Genomic DNA, 15,281 nt, shown 5'->3' with positions numbered 1-15,281 from the left:
AATGTCTGGGGGAAGATTTAAAGTTCCAAAGAAGAAAAGCCCAAATGAAGGACAATGGCAAGACAATGACAGTCCACCGACATGGTGTGCACCACCAGATGAAAACTCTGACAATTTACCCAACCCTAGTGAACAGCAAGCTGCTAATGACGATCTATCCACGGGATGTGAGACGAGTGACGACAGCATCCCACTTCCCATGCAAAAGGTGCAAGGTGACAGACCTCGCCTAGTGCGTACCGAGGCACTCAACGATCACGGTGGGACCACTGACGACTGCGGTGGCGGCGCACCGCTTCCACCCTCGATGGCTCGAGCCTCTCCACTGGTTGGTGCATTCCTGCATGTTCCGACTCCAGAAGTGCAGCTTCAGGGAATCTCGGCTGCCTCCAGTGAACCTGTTGGGACTCCGGACGGGGGGCATCGGCGGAAGGCAGACCGGACTCCAGATGGGGAGCAGCCAAGCGCCGACTCTGATTTGCGCACGCCAGACCTTGCTCCGGACGGGCGGTGTCGCGGCCTCGGTGATGGCACGCTCAGGGTGACGGCAGATGCCACGGCGACAGGGAATGGATCGCGTGGCAGTCCCACTGGGTCGGCAGTGGCAACCAGCACCGGCGGTCCAAGATGGACACACCAATTCACGCCATCGCCAGACGTTGATGCGAGCAACAATTCTCTCTCCAAGGCGACATGCTTCGACGTTTCTCTGCGGAGTCGCCCTTCCGGCACAGCAGAAGGCCGGAACCAGCGTACACGGTCTTGGCCAACTTCCACATCTGGCACAGTCATCGCCTTGCATGATATTAGTGATGGTGCTACTTCGATGGCAACGACCCATCGGCTACAAGATGCCATCCACCACAAACATAAAAAGAAAACAGACTCCACCTTGTTCCTGGCATGCAGGGCGGATGGATTGGTGCGTAGGCGCAATCAGCGGGCTTTGTGCCGCCTTCCACGCTCGCAACTGCACCGTACGCACACGCCGGATCCTCCACTGGTTCCCAAGGATGACTTCGTGGAGATGCCACGGATCATGCCCCTTCCATCGCCACCAGAACCAAACCACAGCCAGGGCACCACTAACAAAGATGTTGAATGTTATATTTGCAAGAATGAAAAAAACCAAGCACTGCATGAAGTACAACAAATGGTAAAGTAGAGACTTCGGCAACAGCATCACCTCCAACAGTCCAAGGTGAACCAGTGTGACCCCAAATCTCCACAGCTGAACCGGCTTGAGGACCAGCCCATTCTTGAGGCGGTCACCCATTAGACTGGACTTATAACGCTGTTAATACGTTCAAAAAGTCAAACACTTCTGTATTATAACCTGTTGTTGTTTATTGTTCCAGATATCGTCTGACCGGACCAATGTTCAAGTTTTTTTTTTCTCTCGCATCCAAGTTTTGTTATGGTACAACCTTGTTAGTGTGACGCACCCGACATCGCCCCATGTAAATAGTTACGTCATAAACACACGCTGTACACAACACAAACGCACACTCTTAGATGCACTCACGACACAATTATATTTATAACCACGTAGGCACTTGTCTTTGTAAAAAGGGGGGATGTCATGATATTCAAACACACACATCATGATAGACACACCAACAGACAAATCAGAACACACAACACCACAACCAATGACAGAAAGAAATAAAAGCACAGACACGACCCCTGGTGGTCAGTAAGAGCTGCAGAGGAGAACCAGGACACAGCTATTGCCAAAGACACTCAGGGAGACAGCACGTGCAGAGTATCCAGAACGAACTGTATTATAAGAGTTATAATAAAATAGAGTTGTACCACATACAACTGTGTTGGCTCATCTGTGCACCAGAGCACCCAACACCACATGTACGATAAGGGAATAGTGTAGATGGGCTTTAGAGTGGTTTCACAGGTCGGCGCAACATCGAGGGCCGAAGTGCCTGTACTGCGCTGTAATGTTCTATGTTCTATATTCTATGTTTACACCAGCAGGATCTTCTGGTCTCGCCAATGCGGTGGGCGCGTGCGCCGTGCAATCTGCTGTTGACATCGGAAGGCCCCACCAGTGGCCAACGATGAGCCATCTCCACTGCAAAAGAACACACTGCGGCGGCGAGGGGTGGGGGGGGGGGGGGGCTCTGGAACATCACACCCCACGGGGGAAGGAGCATTATCGCAACATAGATTTACAGTTGTTTAAAACTTATCTACCTGAGTGTAAAAGCAATGTTTGCTATGCTATACTGTGCAATGTATTGCTTCTTGTCCTCTTTAATTCCTCGCAAGCTATCTGACCATGACTGCAACAATAATAATAACTTACATTTATATAGCGCCTTCAAAAGAAATTGACATTGAGCCACACGAGGCGATATTAAGGCAGGTAACTAAACCTCAGTCAAAACAGTGGGTTCCAGGGAGGGTTATAAAAGAGGACCGAGAAGTGTGGAGGCAGAGAGGTTTCGGGAGGGAATTCCAGACCTTGGAGCCAGACAGATGAAGCCATTAATATCAGCGATACACAAGAAGTTAATGTTGGAAGGTTAAAGGGCTATTGGAGGTTGCCAAGGTGGGGTGGGGCTTTGTATAATATCCTCAGCTGTCCTGAGAAGGTTGAACAACGAAGGTCCATTCAGGCAAACAAGAGTAAAGATTGCAACGTGGCGTACAGCACATATGTCCCAGCCGGGAGTAATGATCTTGCCGGTCCCATTCCAAGCCAGCTTTTACATAGCGGGTTCACAAGTTCCAGCTGCTAAGCCTCAGCCCCCCAGTGGGGGAGCTCGTATTCCACGAGCCACATGGGCTGATCAATTGGGTCATCCCCATGGGTCTCATGAGGGTTATTCCACTGCAAGATGATCATTTTAAAATGGAGGTGTTGGTGGACTGGGTGTCAATGTCGGTCACTGCTGAAAGCTTCAGGCAGGCTCCTCGGACGAGGAATACTTTCCAGAAACACTGGGGGCGATTCTCCGATATTCAGGCCAAGTGTTCGCGCCGTCATGAACGCTGTTGCGTTTCACGATGGCGCAAACAGGGCCCGGACACGACCTATTCTGGCCTCCACAGGGGGCCAGCACGGCGCTGGAGCGGTTCACGCATCTCCAGCGTCCTTACGCGGTGCCACATGGCCGCCGCGTGAACCCGCGCATGCGCAGTTGGGGCAGCCCAATCCTTACGCACACCGGCCCCTCACCAACATGGGACCGGTGTTCTGGGGCTGCGCGCGGAAGGAGGTAGGCCCGGGGGGAGAGAGGCTGACCAGCCGACCGGTGGGCCCCGATCGCTGGCCAGACCCCATCGGAGGCCACCCCGGTGAAGGAGCCCCCCCCCCCCCACAGGACCCCCCCCCCCCCAGCGTTCCCGCAGAGTTCCCACCGGCAGCGACCAGGGGTGAACGGTGCTGGCGGAACCTTTCGTGTCGTAGCAGCCCGGCGCTCGCCGGTTCTCCGAGCGGCCCGGTGCGAATCGCGGTTTCCGGGGGGTGAGGATCGCGTGCGGGGGTCGGGGCGGCGTGGCGTGATTCGCGCGGCGCCCCGTCGATTCTCCCACCCGGGTTGTGTGGGGGGGGCGGGGGGGGGGGGCGGGGGGGAAGAATAGTGCCCATAGTGCACAGGGATTTCCGGCCTTTCCTGCTGATGGGATCTTCTGGTCCTGCCAAATTTCATCTCATTGAATCCACCACATGGAAACAACGACCGGCTATATATCGGGTGGGGAAAGACTCCAGCTGATGTGCAGGGAGATTAATATCACGGCTGGGGGATGAGTATGGTCGGAGGTGGGCGGAGGGGCAGATCAATATCACGTTGGTAATGGGAGTTCACTGGGGGAGGGAGCATTCACAGGTCTGCACAATTTATTCCTTCCCATTTCTAATATAAATACAAGGGGTTTCACACTGGCAGGATTTAAAACCCAAAGACAGTCAAAGAAATCCCCACTTTCTGGTTTCTGGATCATTTCCCTACCCCAAAGGCGGCACTGTGGCGCAGTGGTTAGCACTGCTACCTCACGGCGCCGAGGACCCAGGTTCGATCCCGGCCCCAGGTCACTGTCTGTGTGAAGTTTGCACATTCTCCCTGTGTCTGAGTAGGTTTCACCCCCACAACCCAAAGATGTGTAGGGCTGCACATGTGTAGACACTGGAGCTGCACTCATCTAGGCAAGTGGAGAGTATTCCATTGCACTACTGACTTGAGCCTTGTAGATGGTGGACAGGTTTTGGGGGGGGGTCAGGAGGTGAGTTACTCAATGTAGAACTCCTAGTCTTTGACCTGTCCTGGTAGCCACAGTATTAATGTGGCTAGCCCAGTTCAGTTTCTGATCAATGGTAACCCGCAGGACGTTGATTGTGGGGGATTCAGCGATGGTAATGCCATTGAATGTCAAGGGGTGGGTGGTTAGATCCTCTCTTGTAGGAGATGGTCATTGCCTGGCACTTGTTTGGCATGAATGTAACTTGCCACTTGTCAGCCCAAGCCTGGATATGGTCCAATATATCAACTCCACACTAACGCTCCTGCTGATAATCTGATCAGGAGTCATTATTTTTCACTCTGAAAACCACAGTGTCCCTTTCTCCTTAACTGTCTCTTTCATGAGAGATGCCAAGGATAATTCACACTGCCCACAGGAGATGGTGAAGGACTGTCGTTTACATTGCAATAAGCACAGAGCCAGGTAAAGGCCATTAGTTGTACGAGTATGAAGTCATGGAGTCTCTGGATTAATGTGGCATGTTGGAATCTGATACCACATATATGTTGAGGATTTTGATGTAGACCTCAAGGGATCAACCTCTGTGCTATCTATACTGAGTAAGATATTGAGGTTGACAAGGGATCTGGTCGAAGACTATATACAACTATATACAGTTCTGAATGGGCCTGATCTAGCCTGGATCCTAACAGTTACATGGGCTGATTACTTGAATACATGACTGACTTATGAGATGTAATAAGAGTCTTGCTCATACAAGGTCACAGGCAACAATGAGCATCTAACATGGAGGCTATATGTTTATACTCCAGCGTCACATACAATGATGTCACCAGGCAGCATTTTAAAGGTATGTGTCATTGTCTGTATGGGCATGCACACCATATCTCAACATGGAGGACTGTAAACCATTTACTAAATTGAATTCCTGCATATTACTGAAAAGGAGACGAGCCATGGAAGTTTTTTGTCTTGCACTCATCAGGACGGCTTACAAGATAAACCAACAGTCACGAGAACAACAATTCATATTGCATGAGAAGAGAGTGCTGATTGAATGTGGACTCTGATTGGTGGAGGCATTGCCATGGAGAATGCGATAAGAACAATTGACTGTTAGCGGCCATACTTTTGTTTCAAATTCAAACTGGGCAGGTCAACTCTGATTGGTCAAATCATTGCAATGGGGAATGAACCAGGGAACGGCTGCCTCCTAAGCTTTTGTTTAGTTGAAAAATGTGCAATATGTTGATTTGCTTCCTTCAGCTTGCTGAGGAAAGGGCCCTGTCTGTGAATATATATATATAGCTTCTGGCATGCTTGAATGAGCCAGACTATGAACTCGGTTGATAACCTTAAATTAATTTTCAATTCTTCTTACAATCAGAATTGTTTAGCAGTTGTTGTCCAATCGTGGGATCACGTGTGACTTCAGACCCACAGCAATTTGGTTGACTCTCAATTGTGCTCTAAAATGGTCTTGTAAACCATTCCGTTCAAGGGCAATTAGGGCTGGGCTACAAAGGCTGGCCTAGCCCAGCAACGCCCACATCCCGTAAGGAGAAAATAGAGAAACTGCCTTTTGAAATGTTCTGCTGAGGGATAGTACCTGCCACAAGGCAATTTCCATCTTCTGAAGCAACCAGGAATGTGACTGACAAGTTGACATTTGCTGTGACGCAGCTCCCATCCAGAGAGATCTGTTGAAAAGGAAAGGAAATGTCTTAGAAATTAGATCCATGATACTTTTTGGACAGCCTGGTGGTCCTTAAAGCATATCGCACTCACTGTGAGATCACAAAGTAAACACAAACCAAGGAAGACCATTTGACCGATCCACCCAGAAATCTTTCCCCGTCATGAGCATTAAAAGGGGACGTAAAGCATTATAAGGGGACATAAATTTAAGGTGACTGGTGGAAGATATAGGGGGGATGTCAGAGGTAGGTTCTTTACCCAGAGAGTAGTGGGGGCATGGAATGCACTGCCTGCGGAAGTTGAGTCGGAAACATTAGGGACCTTCAAGCGGTTATTGGATAGGTACATGGATTACGGTAGAATGATGGGATTTAGATTAATTTGTTCATAATCTAGGACAAAAGTTCGGCAGAACATCGTGGGCCTAAGGGCGGTAGCATTGTGGATGGCACAATTGCTTCACAACTCCAGGGTCCCAGGTTCGATTCCGGCTTGGGTCACTGTCTGTGCGGAGTCTGCACATCCTCCCGTGTCTGCGTGGGTTTCCTCCGGGTGCTCCGGTTTCCTCCCACAGTCCAAAGATGTGCAGGTTAGGGGGATTGGCCATGATAAATTGCCCTTAGTGTCCAAAATTGCCCTTAGTGTTGGGTGGAGGTGTTGGCCTTGGGTAGGATGCTCTTTCCAAGAGCCGGTGCAGACTCAAAGGGCCGAATGGCCTCCTGCTGCACTGTAAATTCAATGATAATCTATGATTAATCTAGGACAAAGGTTCGGCACAACATCGTGGGCCGAAGGGCCTGTTCTGTGCTGTATTTTTCTATGTTCTATGTTCTATGATATCGGACTGAGTATTGTCAGCTCTGCCCATCCCAGAATGCGGTTTGGGTGTAGAGATTTGTCCTGTACATGAATGAACCAGTGTCCAGCCTATGCCCAATGGAGTTTGTTTTCCATAAGGGTTGAAAATTTGAGGTTCCTCTGCCAGATCATCATTAAACAGACGCTGCAGACCTTTAACTAACTGCAGGAACCTTCATAATTCCCTCATGCATGTGCTGCGTTGATCGCAGTGGTAGAAACCCGCCACACCCATGTCACCCAGGTAGAAATGACCATGCACATGAAGTTGGGCAGCACAGATTTTAGACTAACAGGTGAGATCTGACCACGTGCTTGTCCATCATATAATATGCATAAAGTGCTCGATTGTAAGCTGGTCCTGATTGATTAATAGCTGTTTTCAGGGCTCTTGACTGGGACTTCTCCGAAGAGAGTAGAAATTCAAAAGACCTTTGCCCAATGCCGTTCCTGCCTTATTGGCAAAGTTCTACCAGTTTGGAGCTAACCATACTAACAGAGCATTGAGCAAAGAGGCTATCTCCCAAACATTGATTTTCCATACCATTGCCAGAACTCCATCATTAAATCCTACTGCTACTTTCTCCTGGTTTCTCAGTGGAGAGATGCAAGTCGGGGTTGAGATGCTCAGGCCAGTGAGACAGTGAGTGTTCTGTAGAGTGCCCTTGGCCTTGTCCCACGCACACAACCTGCCCCCAAAAGACACAGTCAGCAGTGAGCTGCCAGACCCGAGCACTGCTGTGTGTGTTGTGTGATCCAGGTTTCCACCAGCTAGCTGGAACAGGGGGTCTCCATTCTCCAGATGCCAAGCTTTAATCTGAAAGCAAGTGACATTGTAAGATGGTTAATTATTATAATCAGCATACAAGAGGGAATCTCTCATTGATACAAATGCCCCCCCCCCCCCCCCCCACACCTATTGCCCCCCTCCCCCCCCCATTGCCCCCGGCCGTGCAGAGATCGAGAACAAACTTCAGGATGTCATAAACCTGAAGGAGAAACAGTCGCCCTTCCAATATCTGTACTCCAGTTTGGCTAACCCCTTCATCCATGGATATTCTCATCTGAAGCCCTACTCTCCTTCTCCCAGCTGGTAGACCTTAGCATCGATTGTCGTTTTTTATTCTCAGGGTATCTTTAATGAATTAAGTTACCCAATATAGAATATGGTGTTGGCAGCATGCACTAAAAATTGGAGAGTTGGCATCAGTGTGCCCCATGCCTTCTCATATAGGACACACCCGAATTCCCAATATGTGTCCATTCACTACAACAGTGCCGCCAGGTACAGGGCCTCAAGCTTTTTCTCAGTGAATCATTGAATGTAGAACAAAGGCAAGTTAATGGATTTAAGATTCAGATCATGATGGCTAAAGACGCTTTATATGTTTAATAAATTCAAAACAATATATTGTACACGGCTCTCCTCAAGTGTTATGAAGCTATCTAAACCTGTTTGGGCTTATTAAAAATATCAATGAGCTTATTTTAACACAAACATTGGGATGAGGATAAGGAGACCACAACATTTCTTTGATAAATATCCATTAATGGCGAATGAGGCATTCAACTAGTGAGTGCTGAAGCCATGTGGACTAGCAAGAACCCTGGTTTAATACCTGTCTGTGCTAAATTACAACGGTCAAACCACTCAGTCCCCACCCATGCCCGCTCAATATCTGACCAAACATTCATACCCACAATGGACCTGCTGGTTCCTGCCCGTATTCTTAAGGATAAACAAAGCTCCATTTTGGGGTCACCTCCCAAGATACGGATCCTGAAGATGATTGTAGCATGCCTATTGTGGTCCTGTTCAAGATCAGTTATACACTCGGTGAGCTCCTTAAACTTGGTAAAGTAGATTCTTTCAACTGAATGCATTGAGGAATGATCCCTCCAGTTCCCATTGGGAATTGGAACATGGAATTTAGGAAACTTATTTACAAAATGCAATCGGAGCATTCTTCTACCTGGGCGCCTGCGACCGAGTAGATCACATCAGTGGCTTCATCCACCTGGAGCAGTGCAAAGTGCTGATAGTCAGTGTGATCCTCTGCGATGGAGTAGATCTCTTTCCCAGTCAGTAGATTCCACAGACGCAGCGTATGGTCAAAGGACCCAGACACGGCATAAGCCTTGTTGTGAATCACCTTGATACATCGTACCTCAGCTATAACATAACAAATCACATTGATTAGTGCAGACAAATCATATTACATGTGACCCTAAATTTCCAGAAGCTTTTCCTTTATATCCAGGGATATCGCGGGATGTGGGCTTCGCTGGCGAGACCAGCATTTATTGCCCATTCCTAATTGCCCTTGAGAAGGTGGTGGTGAGCTGCTTTCTTGAACCACTGCAGTCCATATAGTGTAGGTACACCCACTGTGCTGTAAGGCAGGGATTTCCAGGATTTTGAACCAGCTGCAGTGAAGGAACGGCAATATATTTCCCAAGTGTGTGACTTGGGGGGAACTTACAGATGGTGATATTCCCATGTGTCTACTGCACTTGTCCTTCTGGATGGTAGTGGTCGTGGGTTTGGATGATGCTACCTAAGAGCCTTGGTGAGTTCCTGCAGTGCATCTTGTAGATGGTACACACAGCTGCTACTGTGAATTGGTGATGGAGGGAGTGAATGTTGAAGGTGGTGAATGGGGGTAGATTAGAATTATGTGTTCAACCTAAATTGAAATTTGATGATTTTTTTTGACTGCAAGTCAAATAAACTTATCTCCTCATAATTAATAAATAGAAGTTTACAAATAAAATGAACAATGTTTTTTAATGCCCCTTTGATTTTTCGCCTGGGGCACTTTAGAGATTAATCCTCAATTCCAGGACAATTCGGGGAAATCCTGGAGAGTTGGCAACCCCAGTTTCTGTTTACAGAACGTCTCCAGGGATTCTCCCAGACTCCCACTGAAGTCATGGCAGAAACTGAGAACAATCTTTTCACATGTTCGGGGCCGAGATGTTTTGGATAACAATGGATTAGAACCTTTACTCCAGCTTCAGATTTCACCTTGAAATGAGCTGAGTAATATGCGTACATTTGTACTCTGACAAACAATAGGAGCGAAAGTAGATCATTTGGCCCCTCGGGCCTGCTTTGCCATTTCCGTAATCCATGCTGGTTTCGAATTCCACATTACCATCTACCCCCAATAATCTTTGTTTCCCTCGTTTCACGAGAATCTCCACCTTAAAAATATTCAGTGGCCCAGCTTCTGAAGTCTTCCAAAGCCACACAATCCTCGAGAGAAAACAATTCTTCTCATCTCAAAAATAATTCTCCTCATCTCTGTCCAAAAAGGGCACCCCTAATATTAAACCAAGGCCCCCTAGTTTGCGGTTCACACATAAAAGGAAAAATCTTGTAAAAGGAAAAAGCCCATCTTGTAAAGACCGTTCAGGATCTTGTATGTTTCAATTAAATCAATCCTCACTCTTCTAAACTCCAATGGAAACAGCTGACAGAAGTTAGATAGCCAAAGCCAACTCTTGGATAATGTTTCTTAAATTGTCTTCCATTCCCGAGCAGGTGCCGGAATGTGGCGACTAGGGGCTTTTCACAGTAACTTCATTACAGTGTTAATGTCAGCCTAAACAACAAAGAACAAAGAAATGTACAGCACAGGAACAGGCCCTCCAAGCCTGTGCCGACCATACTGCCCGACTAAACTACAATCTTCTACACTTCCTGGGTCCGTATCCTTCTATTCCCATCCTATTCATATATTTGTCAAGATGCCCCTTAAATGTCCCTATCGTCCCTGCTTCCACTACCTCCTCCGGTAGTGAGTTCCAGGCACCCACTACCCTCTGCGTAAAAAACTTGCCTCGTACATCTACTCTAAACTTTGCCCCTCTCACCTTAAACCTATGCCCCCTAGTAATTGACCCCTCTACCCTGGGGAAAAGCCTCTGACTATCCACTTTGTCTATGCCCCTCATAATTTTGTATACCTCTATCAGGTCTCCCCTCAACCTCCTTCGTTCCAGTGAGAACAAACCGAGTTTATTCAACCGCTCCTCATAGCTAATGCCCTCCATACCAGGCAACATTCTGGTAAATCTCTTCTGCACCCTCTCTAAAGCCTCCACGTCCTTCTGGTAGTGTGGCGACCAGAATTGAACACTATACTCCAAGTGTGGCAATATTACTTGTGACAATAAAGATTATTACATTTAAAAATGTGCTTCCTCACCAGAATGGCCTGTTAATGTGTGAATTACTTCGATGTCCTGTAGGTCCCACACAATCATTGTTCCATCCAGTGAGCCAGCTATCAGCACAGTGCAATCAGTACTTAGTTCCATCACAGTCACACCTGTAGACAGAGGGGAATTTATAGCTTCATAAGGATCCTACAGATGCTATTGTAAATTAGAGTTGACATTCAGTGCTGATTATGTGGACTGCATGACCAGTGTAACTGATGATGCCTTGAGGGCCTTATATGAAGCTGTGAATAGGAATAAGCTGCCAGTGGGTGCATTCTACACGACAACTTGTGGAATATCTCAGGAGAATGAGAGTTAGTATTTAACTTAGGGCTTTGATACCATGATCTCATGGTTATGTTATCCCTAGAGACCAATAACTTTAAAAAAGAAATTTGAACTTCCAGTTAACAGCCAAAAGAATAACATGTCAGATTTCACGTTTTAAAACTTTCACTGTAACAAATGACAATGAAACAACATTGACCAAACATTATTTCCTGTTCAGAGACAACTTTTTATTTAATATATAAGAGTTAGGATGGCAACGTGGCGCAGTGGTGAGCACTGCTGCCTACAGTGCTGAGGATCCGGGTTCGATCCTGGCACCCGGTCACTGTCTGTGTGGAGTTTGCACATTCTCCCCGTGTCTGCGTGGGTCTCACAACCACAACCCAAAGATGTGCAGGTTAGGTAAATTGGAAATGCTCAATTGCCCCTTAATGGGAAAAAAAAATTTGCGTTCTCTAAATTTATTTTTTTTAATTAATAGATAAGTCCCCTGGGCCAGATGGGATTTATCCTAGGATTCTCTGGAAAGCTAGGGAGGAGGTTGCTGAGCCTTTGGCTTTGATCTATAAGTCATCTTTGTCTACAGGAATAGTGCCAGAAGACTGGAGGATAGCAAATGTTGTCCCCTTGTTCAAGAAGGGGAGTAGAGACAACCCCTGGTAACTATAGACCAGTGAGCCTTACTTCTGTTGTGGGCAAAATCTTGGAAAGGTTTATAAGAGATAGGATGTATAATCATCTGGAAAGGAATAATTTGATTCGAGATAGTCAACACGGTTTTGTGAAGGGTAGGTCGTGCCTCACAAACCTGAGAAGGTGACCAAACAGGTTGGGTGTAAAGCAGTTGATGTGGCGTATATGGATTTCAGTAAAGCGTTTGCTAAGATTCCCCACGGTAGGCTACTGCAGAAAATACGGAGACATGGGATTCAGGGTGATTTAGCAATTTGAATCAGAAATTGGCTAGCTGGAAAAAGACAAAGGGTGGTGGTTGATGGGAAATGTTCAGACTGGAGTCCAGTTACTAGTGGTGTACCATAAGGATCTGTTTTGGGGCCACTGCTGTTTGTCATTTTTATAAATGACCTGGAGGAGGGCGTAGAAGGATGGGTGAGTAAATTTGCAGATGACACTAAAGTCGGTGGAGTTGTGGACAGTGCGGATGGATGTTACAAGTTACAGAGGGACATAGATAAGCTACAGCGCTGGGCTGAGAGGTGACAAATGGAGTTTAGTGCAGAAAAGTGTGAGGTGATTCATTTTGGAAGGAATAACAGGAAGACAGAGTACTGGGCTAATGGTAAGATTCTTGGCAGTGTGGATAAGCAGAGAGATCTCGGTGTCCATGTACATAGATCCCTGAAAGTTGCCACCCAGGTTGAGAGGGTTGTTAAGAAAGCATACGGTACGGTATGTTAGCTTTTATTGGTAGAGGGATTGAGTTTCGGAGCCATGAGGTCATGTTGCAGCTGTACAAAACTCTGGTGTGGCCGCATTTGGAGTATTGCGTGCAATTCTGGTCGCTGCATTATAGGAAGGATGTGGAAGCATTGGAAAGGGTGCAGAGGAGATTTACCAGAATGTTGCCTGGTATGGAGGGAAGATCTTATGAGGAAAGGCTGAGGGACTTGAGGCTGTTTTCGTTAGAACAAAGAACTAAGAACAACGAAATGTACAGCACAGGAACAGGCCCTTCGGCCCTCCAAGCCCGTGCCGTATATGCTGCCCGACTAAACTACAATCTTCTACGCTTCCTGGGTCCGTATCCCTCTATTCCCATCCTATTCATGTATTTGTCAAGATGTCCCTTAAATGTCACTATCGTCCCTGCTTCCACCACCTCCTCCGGTAGCGCGTTCCAGGCACCCACTACCCTCTGCGTAAAAAACTTGCCTCGTACATCTACTCTAAACCTTGCCCCTCTCACCTTAAACCTATGCCCCCTAGTAATTGACCCCTCTACCCTGGGGAAAAGCCTCTGACTATCCACTCTGTCTATGCCCCTCATAATTTTGTAGACCTCTATCAGGTCTCCCCTCAACCTCCTTCGTTCCAGTGAGAACAAACCGAGTTTATTCAACCGCTCCTCATAGCTAATGCCCACCATACCAGGCAACATTCTGGTAAATCTGTTCTGCACCCTCTCTAAAGCCTCCACATCCTTCTGGTAGTGTGGCGACCAGAATTGAACACTATACTCCAAGTGTGGCCTAACTAAGGTTCTATACAGCTGCAACATGACTTGCCAATTCTTATACTCAATGCCCCGGCCAATGAAGGCAAGCATGCCGTATGCCTTCTTGACTACCTTCTCCACCTGTGTTGCCCCTTTCAATGACCTGTGGACCTGTACTCCTAGATCTCTTTGACTTTCAATACTCTTGAGGGTTCTACCATTCACTGTATATTCCCTACCTGCATTAGACCTCCCAAAATGCATTACCTCACATTTGTCCGGATTAAACTCCATCTGCCATCTCTCCGCCCAAGTCTCCAAACAATCTAAATCCTGCTGTATCCTCTGACAGTCCTCATCGCTATCCGCAATTCCACCAAACTTTGTGTCGTCTGCAAACTTACTAATCAGACCAGTTACATTTTCCTCCAAATCATTTATATATACTACAAACAGCAAAGGTCCCAGCACTGATCCCTGTGGAACACCACTGGTCACAGCCCTCCAATTAGAAAAGCATCCTTCCATTGCTACTCTCTGCCTTCTATGACCTAGCCAGTTCTGTATCCACCTTGCCAGCTCACCCCTGATCCCGTGTGACTTCACCTTTTGTACTAGTCTACCATGAGGGACCTTGTCAAAGGCCTTACTGAAGTCCATATAGACAACATCCACTGCCCTACCTGCATCAATCATCTTAGTGACCTCCTCGAAAAACTCTATCAAGTTAGTGAGACACGACCTCCCCTTCACAAAACCATGCTGCCTCTCACTAATACGTCCATTTGCTTCCAAATGGGAGTAGATCCTGTCTCGAAGAATTCTCTCCAGTAATTTCCCTACCACTGAAGTAAGGCTCACCGGCCTGTAGTTCCCTGGATTATCCTTGCTACCCTTCTTGAACAGAGGAACAACATTGGCTATTCTCCAGTCCTCTGGGACATCCCCTGAAGACAGTGAGGATCCAAAGATTTCTGTCAAGGCCTCAGCAATTGCCTCTCCAGCCTCCTTCAGTATTCTGGGGTAGATCCCATCAGGCCCTGGGGACTTATCTACCTTAATATTTTTTAAGACACCCAACACCTCGTCTTTTTGGATCTCAATGTGACCCAGGCTATCTACACACCCTTCTCCAGACTCAACATCTACCAATTTCTTCTCTTTGGTGAATACTGATGCAAAGTATTCATTTAGTACCTCGCCCATTTCCTCTGGCTCCACACATAGATTCCCTTGCCTATCCTTCAGTGGGCCAACCCTTTCCCTGGCTACCCTCTTGCTTTTTATGTACGTGTAAAAAGCCTTGGGATTTTCCTTAACCCTATTTGCCAATGACTCTTCGTGACCCCTTCTAGCCCTCCTGACTCCTTGTTTAAGTTCCTTCCTACTTTCCTCATATTTCACACAGGCTTCGTCTGTTCCCAGCCTTCTAGCCCTGCCAAATGCCTCCTTTTTCTTTTTGACGAGGCCTACAATACTCTCGTTATCCAAGGTTCCCGAAAATTGCCGTATTTATCCTTCTTCCTCACAGGAACACGCCGGTCCTGAATTCCTTTCAACTGACACTTGAAAGCCTCCCACATGTCAGATGTTGATTTGCCCTCAAACATCCGCCCCCAATCTATGTTCTTCAGTTCCCGCCTAATATTGTTATAATTAGCCTTCCCCCAGTTTAGCACATTCATCCTAGGACCACTCTTATCATTGTCCACCAGCACTTTAAAACTTACTGAATTGTGGTCACTGTTCCCGAAATGCTTCCCTACTGAAACATCTACCACCTGGCCGGGCTCATTCCCCAATA

General features: G+C 47.3%; 1 protein-coding gene across 1 annotated transcript in view; it reads right to left on the bottom strand.

Moving 5' to 3' along the window:
- Positions 1-15,281, bottom strand: part of nwd1 (NACHT and WD repeat domain containing 1) — a 192,145-nt gene that overhangs the window by 91,950 nt on the left and 84,914 nt on the right. Inside the window, exons 9-12 of the mRNA XM_072485462.1 lie at positions 10,995-11,117; positions 8,754-8,953; positions 7,325-7,597; positions 5,834-5,924 (exon numbers count right to left, since the gene is read on the bottom strand). Of these exons, the coding sequence (XP_072341563.1) occupies positions 5,834-5,924; positions 7,325-7,597; positions 8,754-8,953; positions 10,995-11,117 (687 nt within the window). The remainder of the gene's footprint in view (positions 1-5,833; positions 5,925-7,324; positions 7,598-8,753; positions 8,954-10,994; positions 11,118-15,281) is intronic.

The sequence above is a fragment of the Scyliorhinus torazame genome, chromosome 19, assembly GCF_047496885.1.
Source record: "Scyliorhinus torazame isolate Kashiwa2021f chromosome 19, sScyTor2.1, whole genome shotgun sequence".
In the NCBI taxonomy this organism is placed as follows: domain Eukaryota; kingdom Metazoa; phylum Chordata; class Chondrichthyes; order Carcharhiniformes; family Scyliorhinidae; genus Scyliorhinus; species Scyliorhinus torazame.
This window is presented reverse-complemented; position numbering and strand designations above follow the sequence as displayed.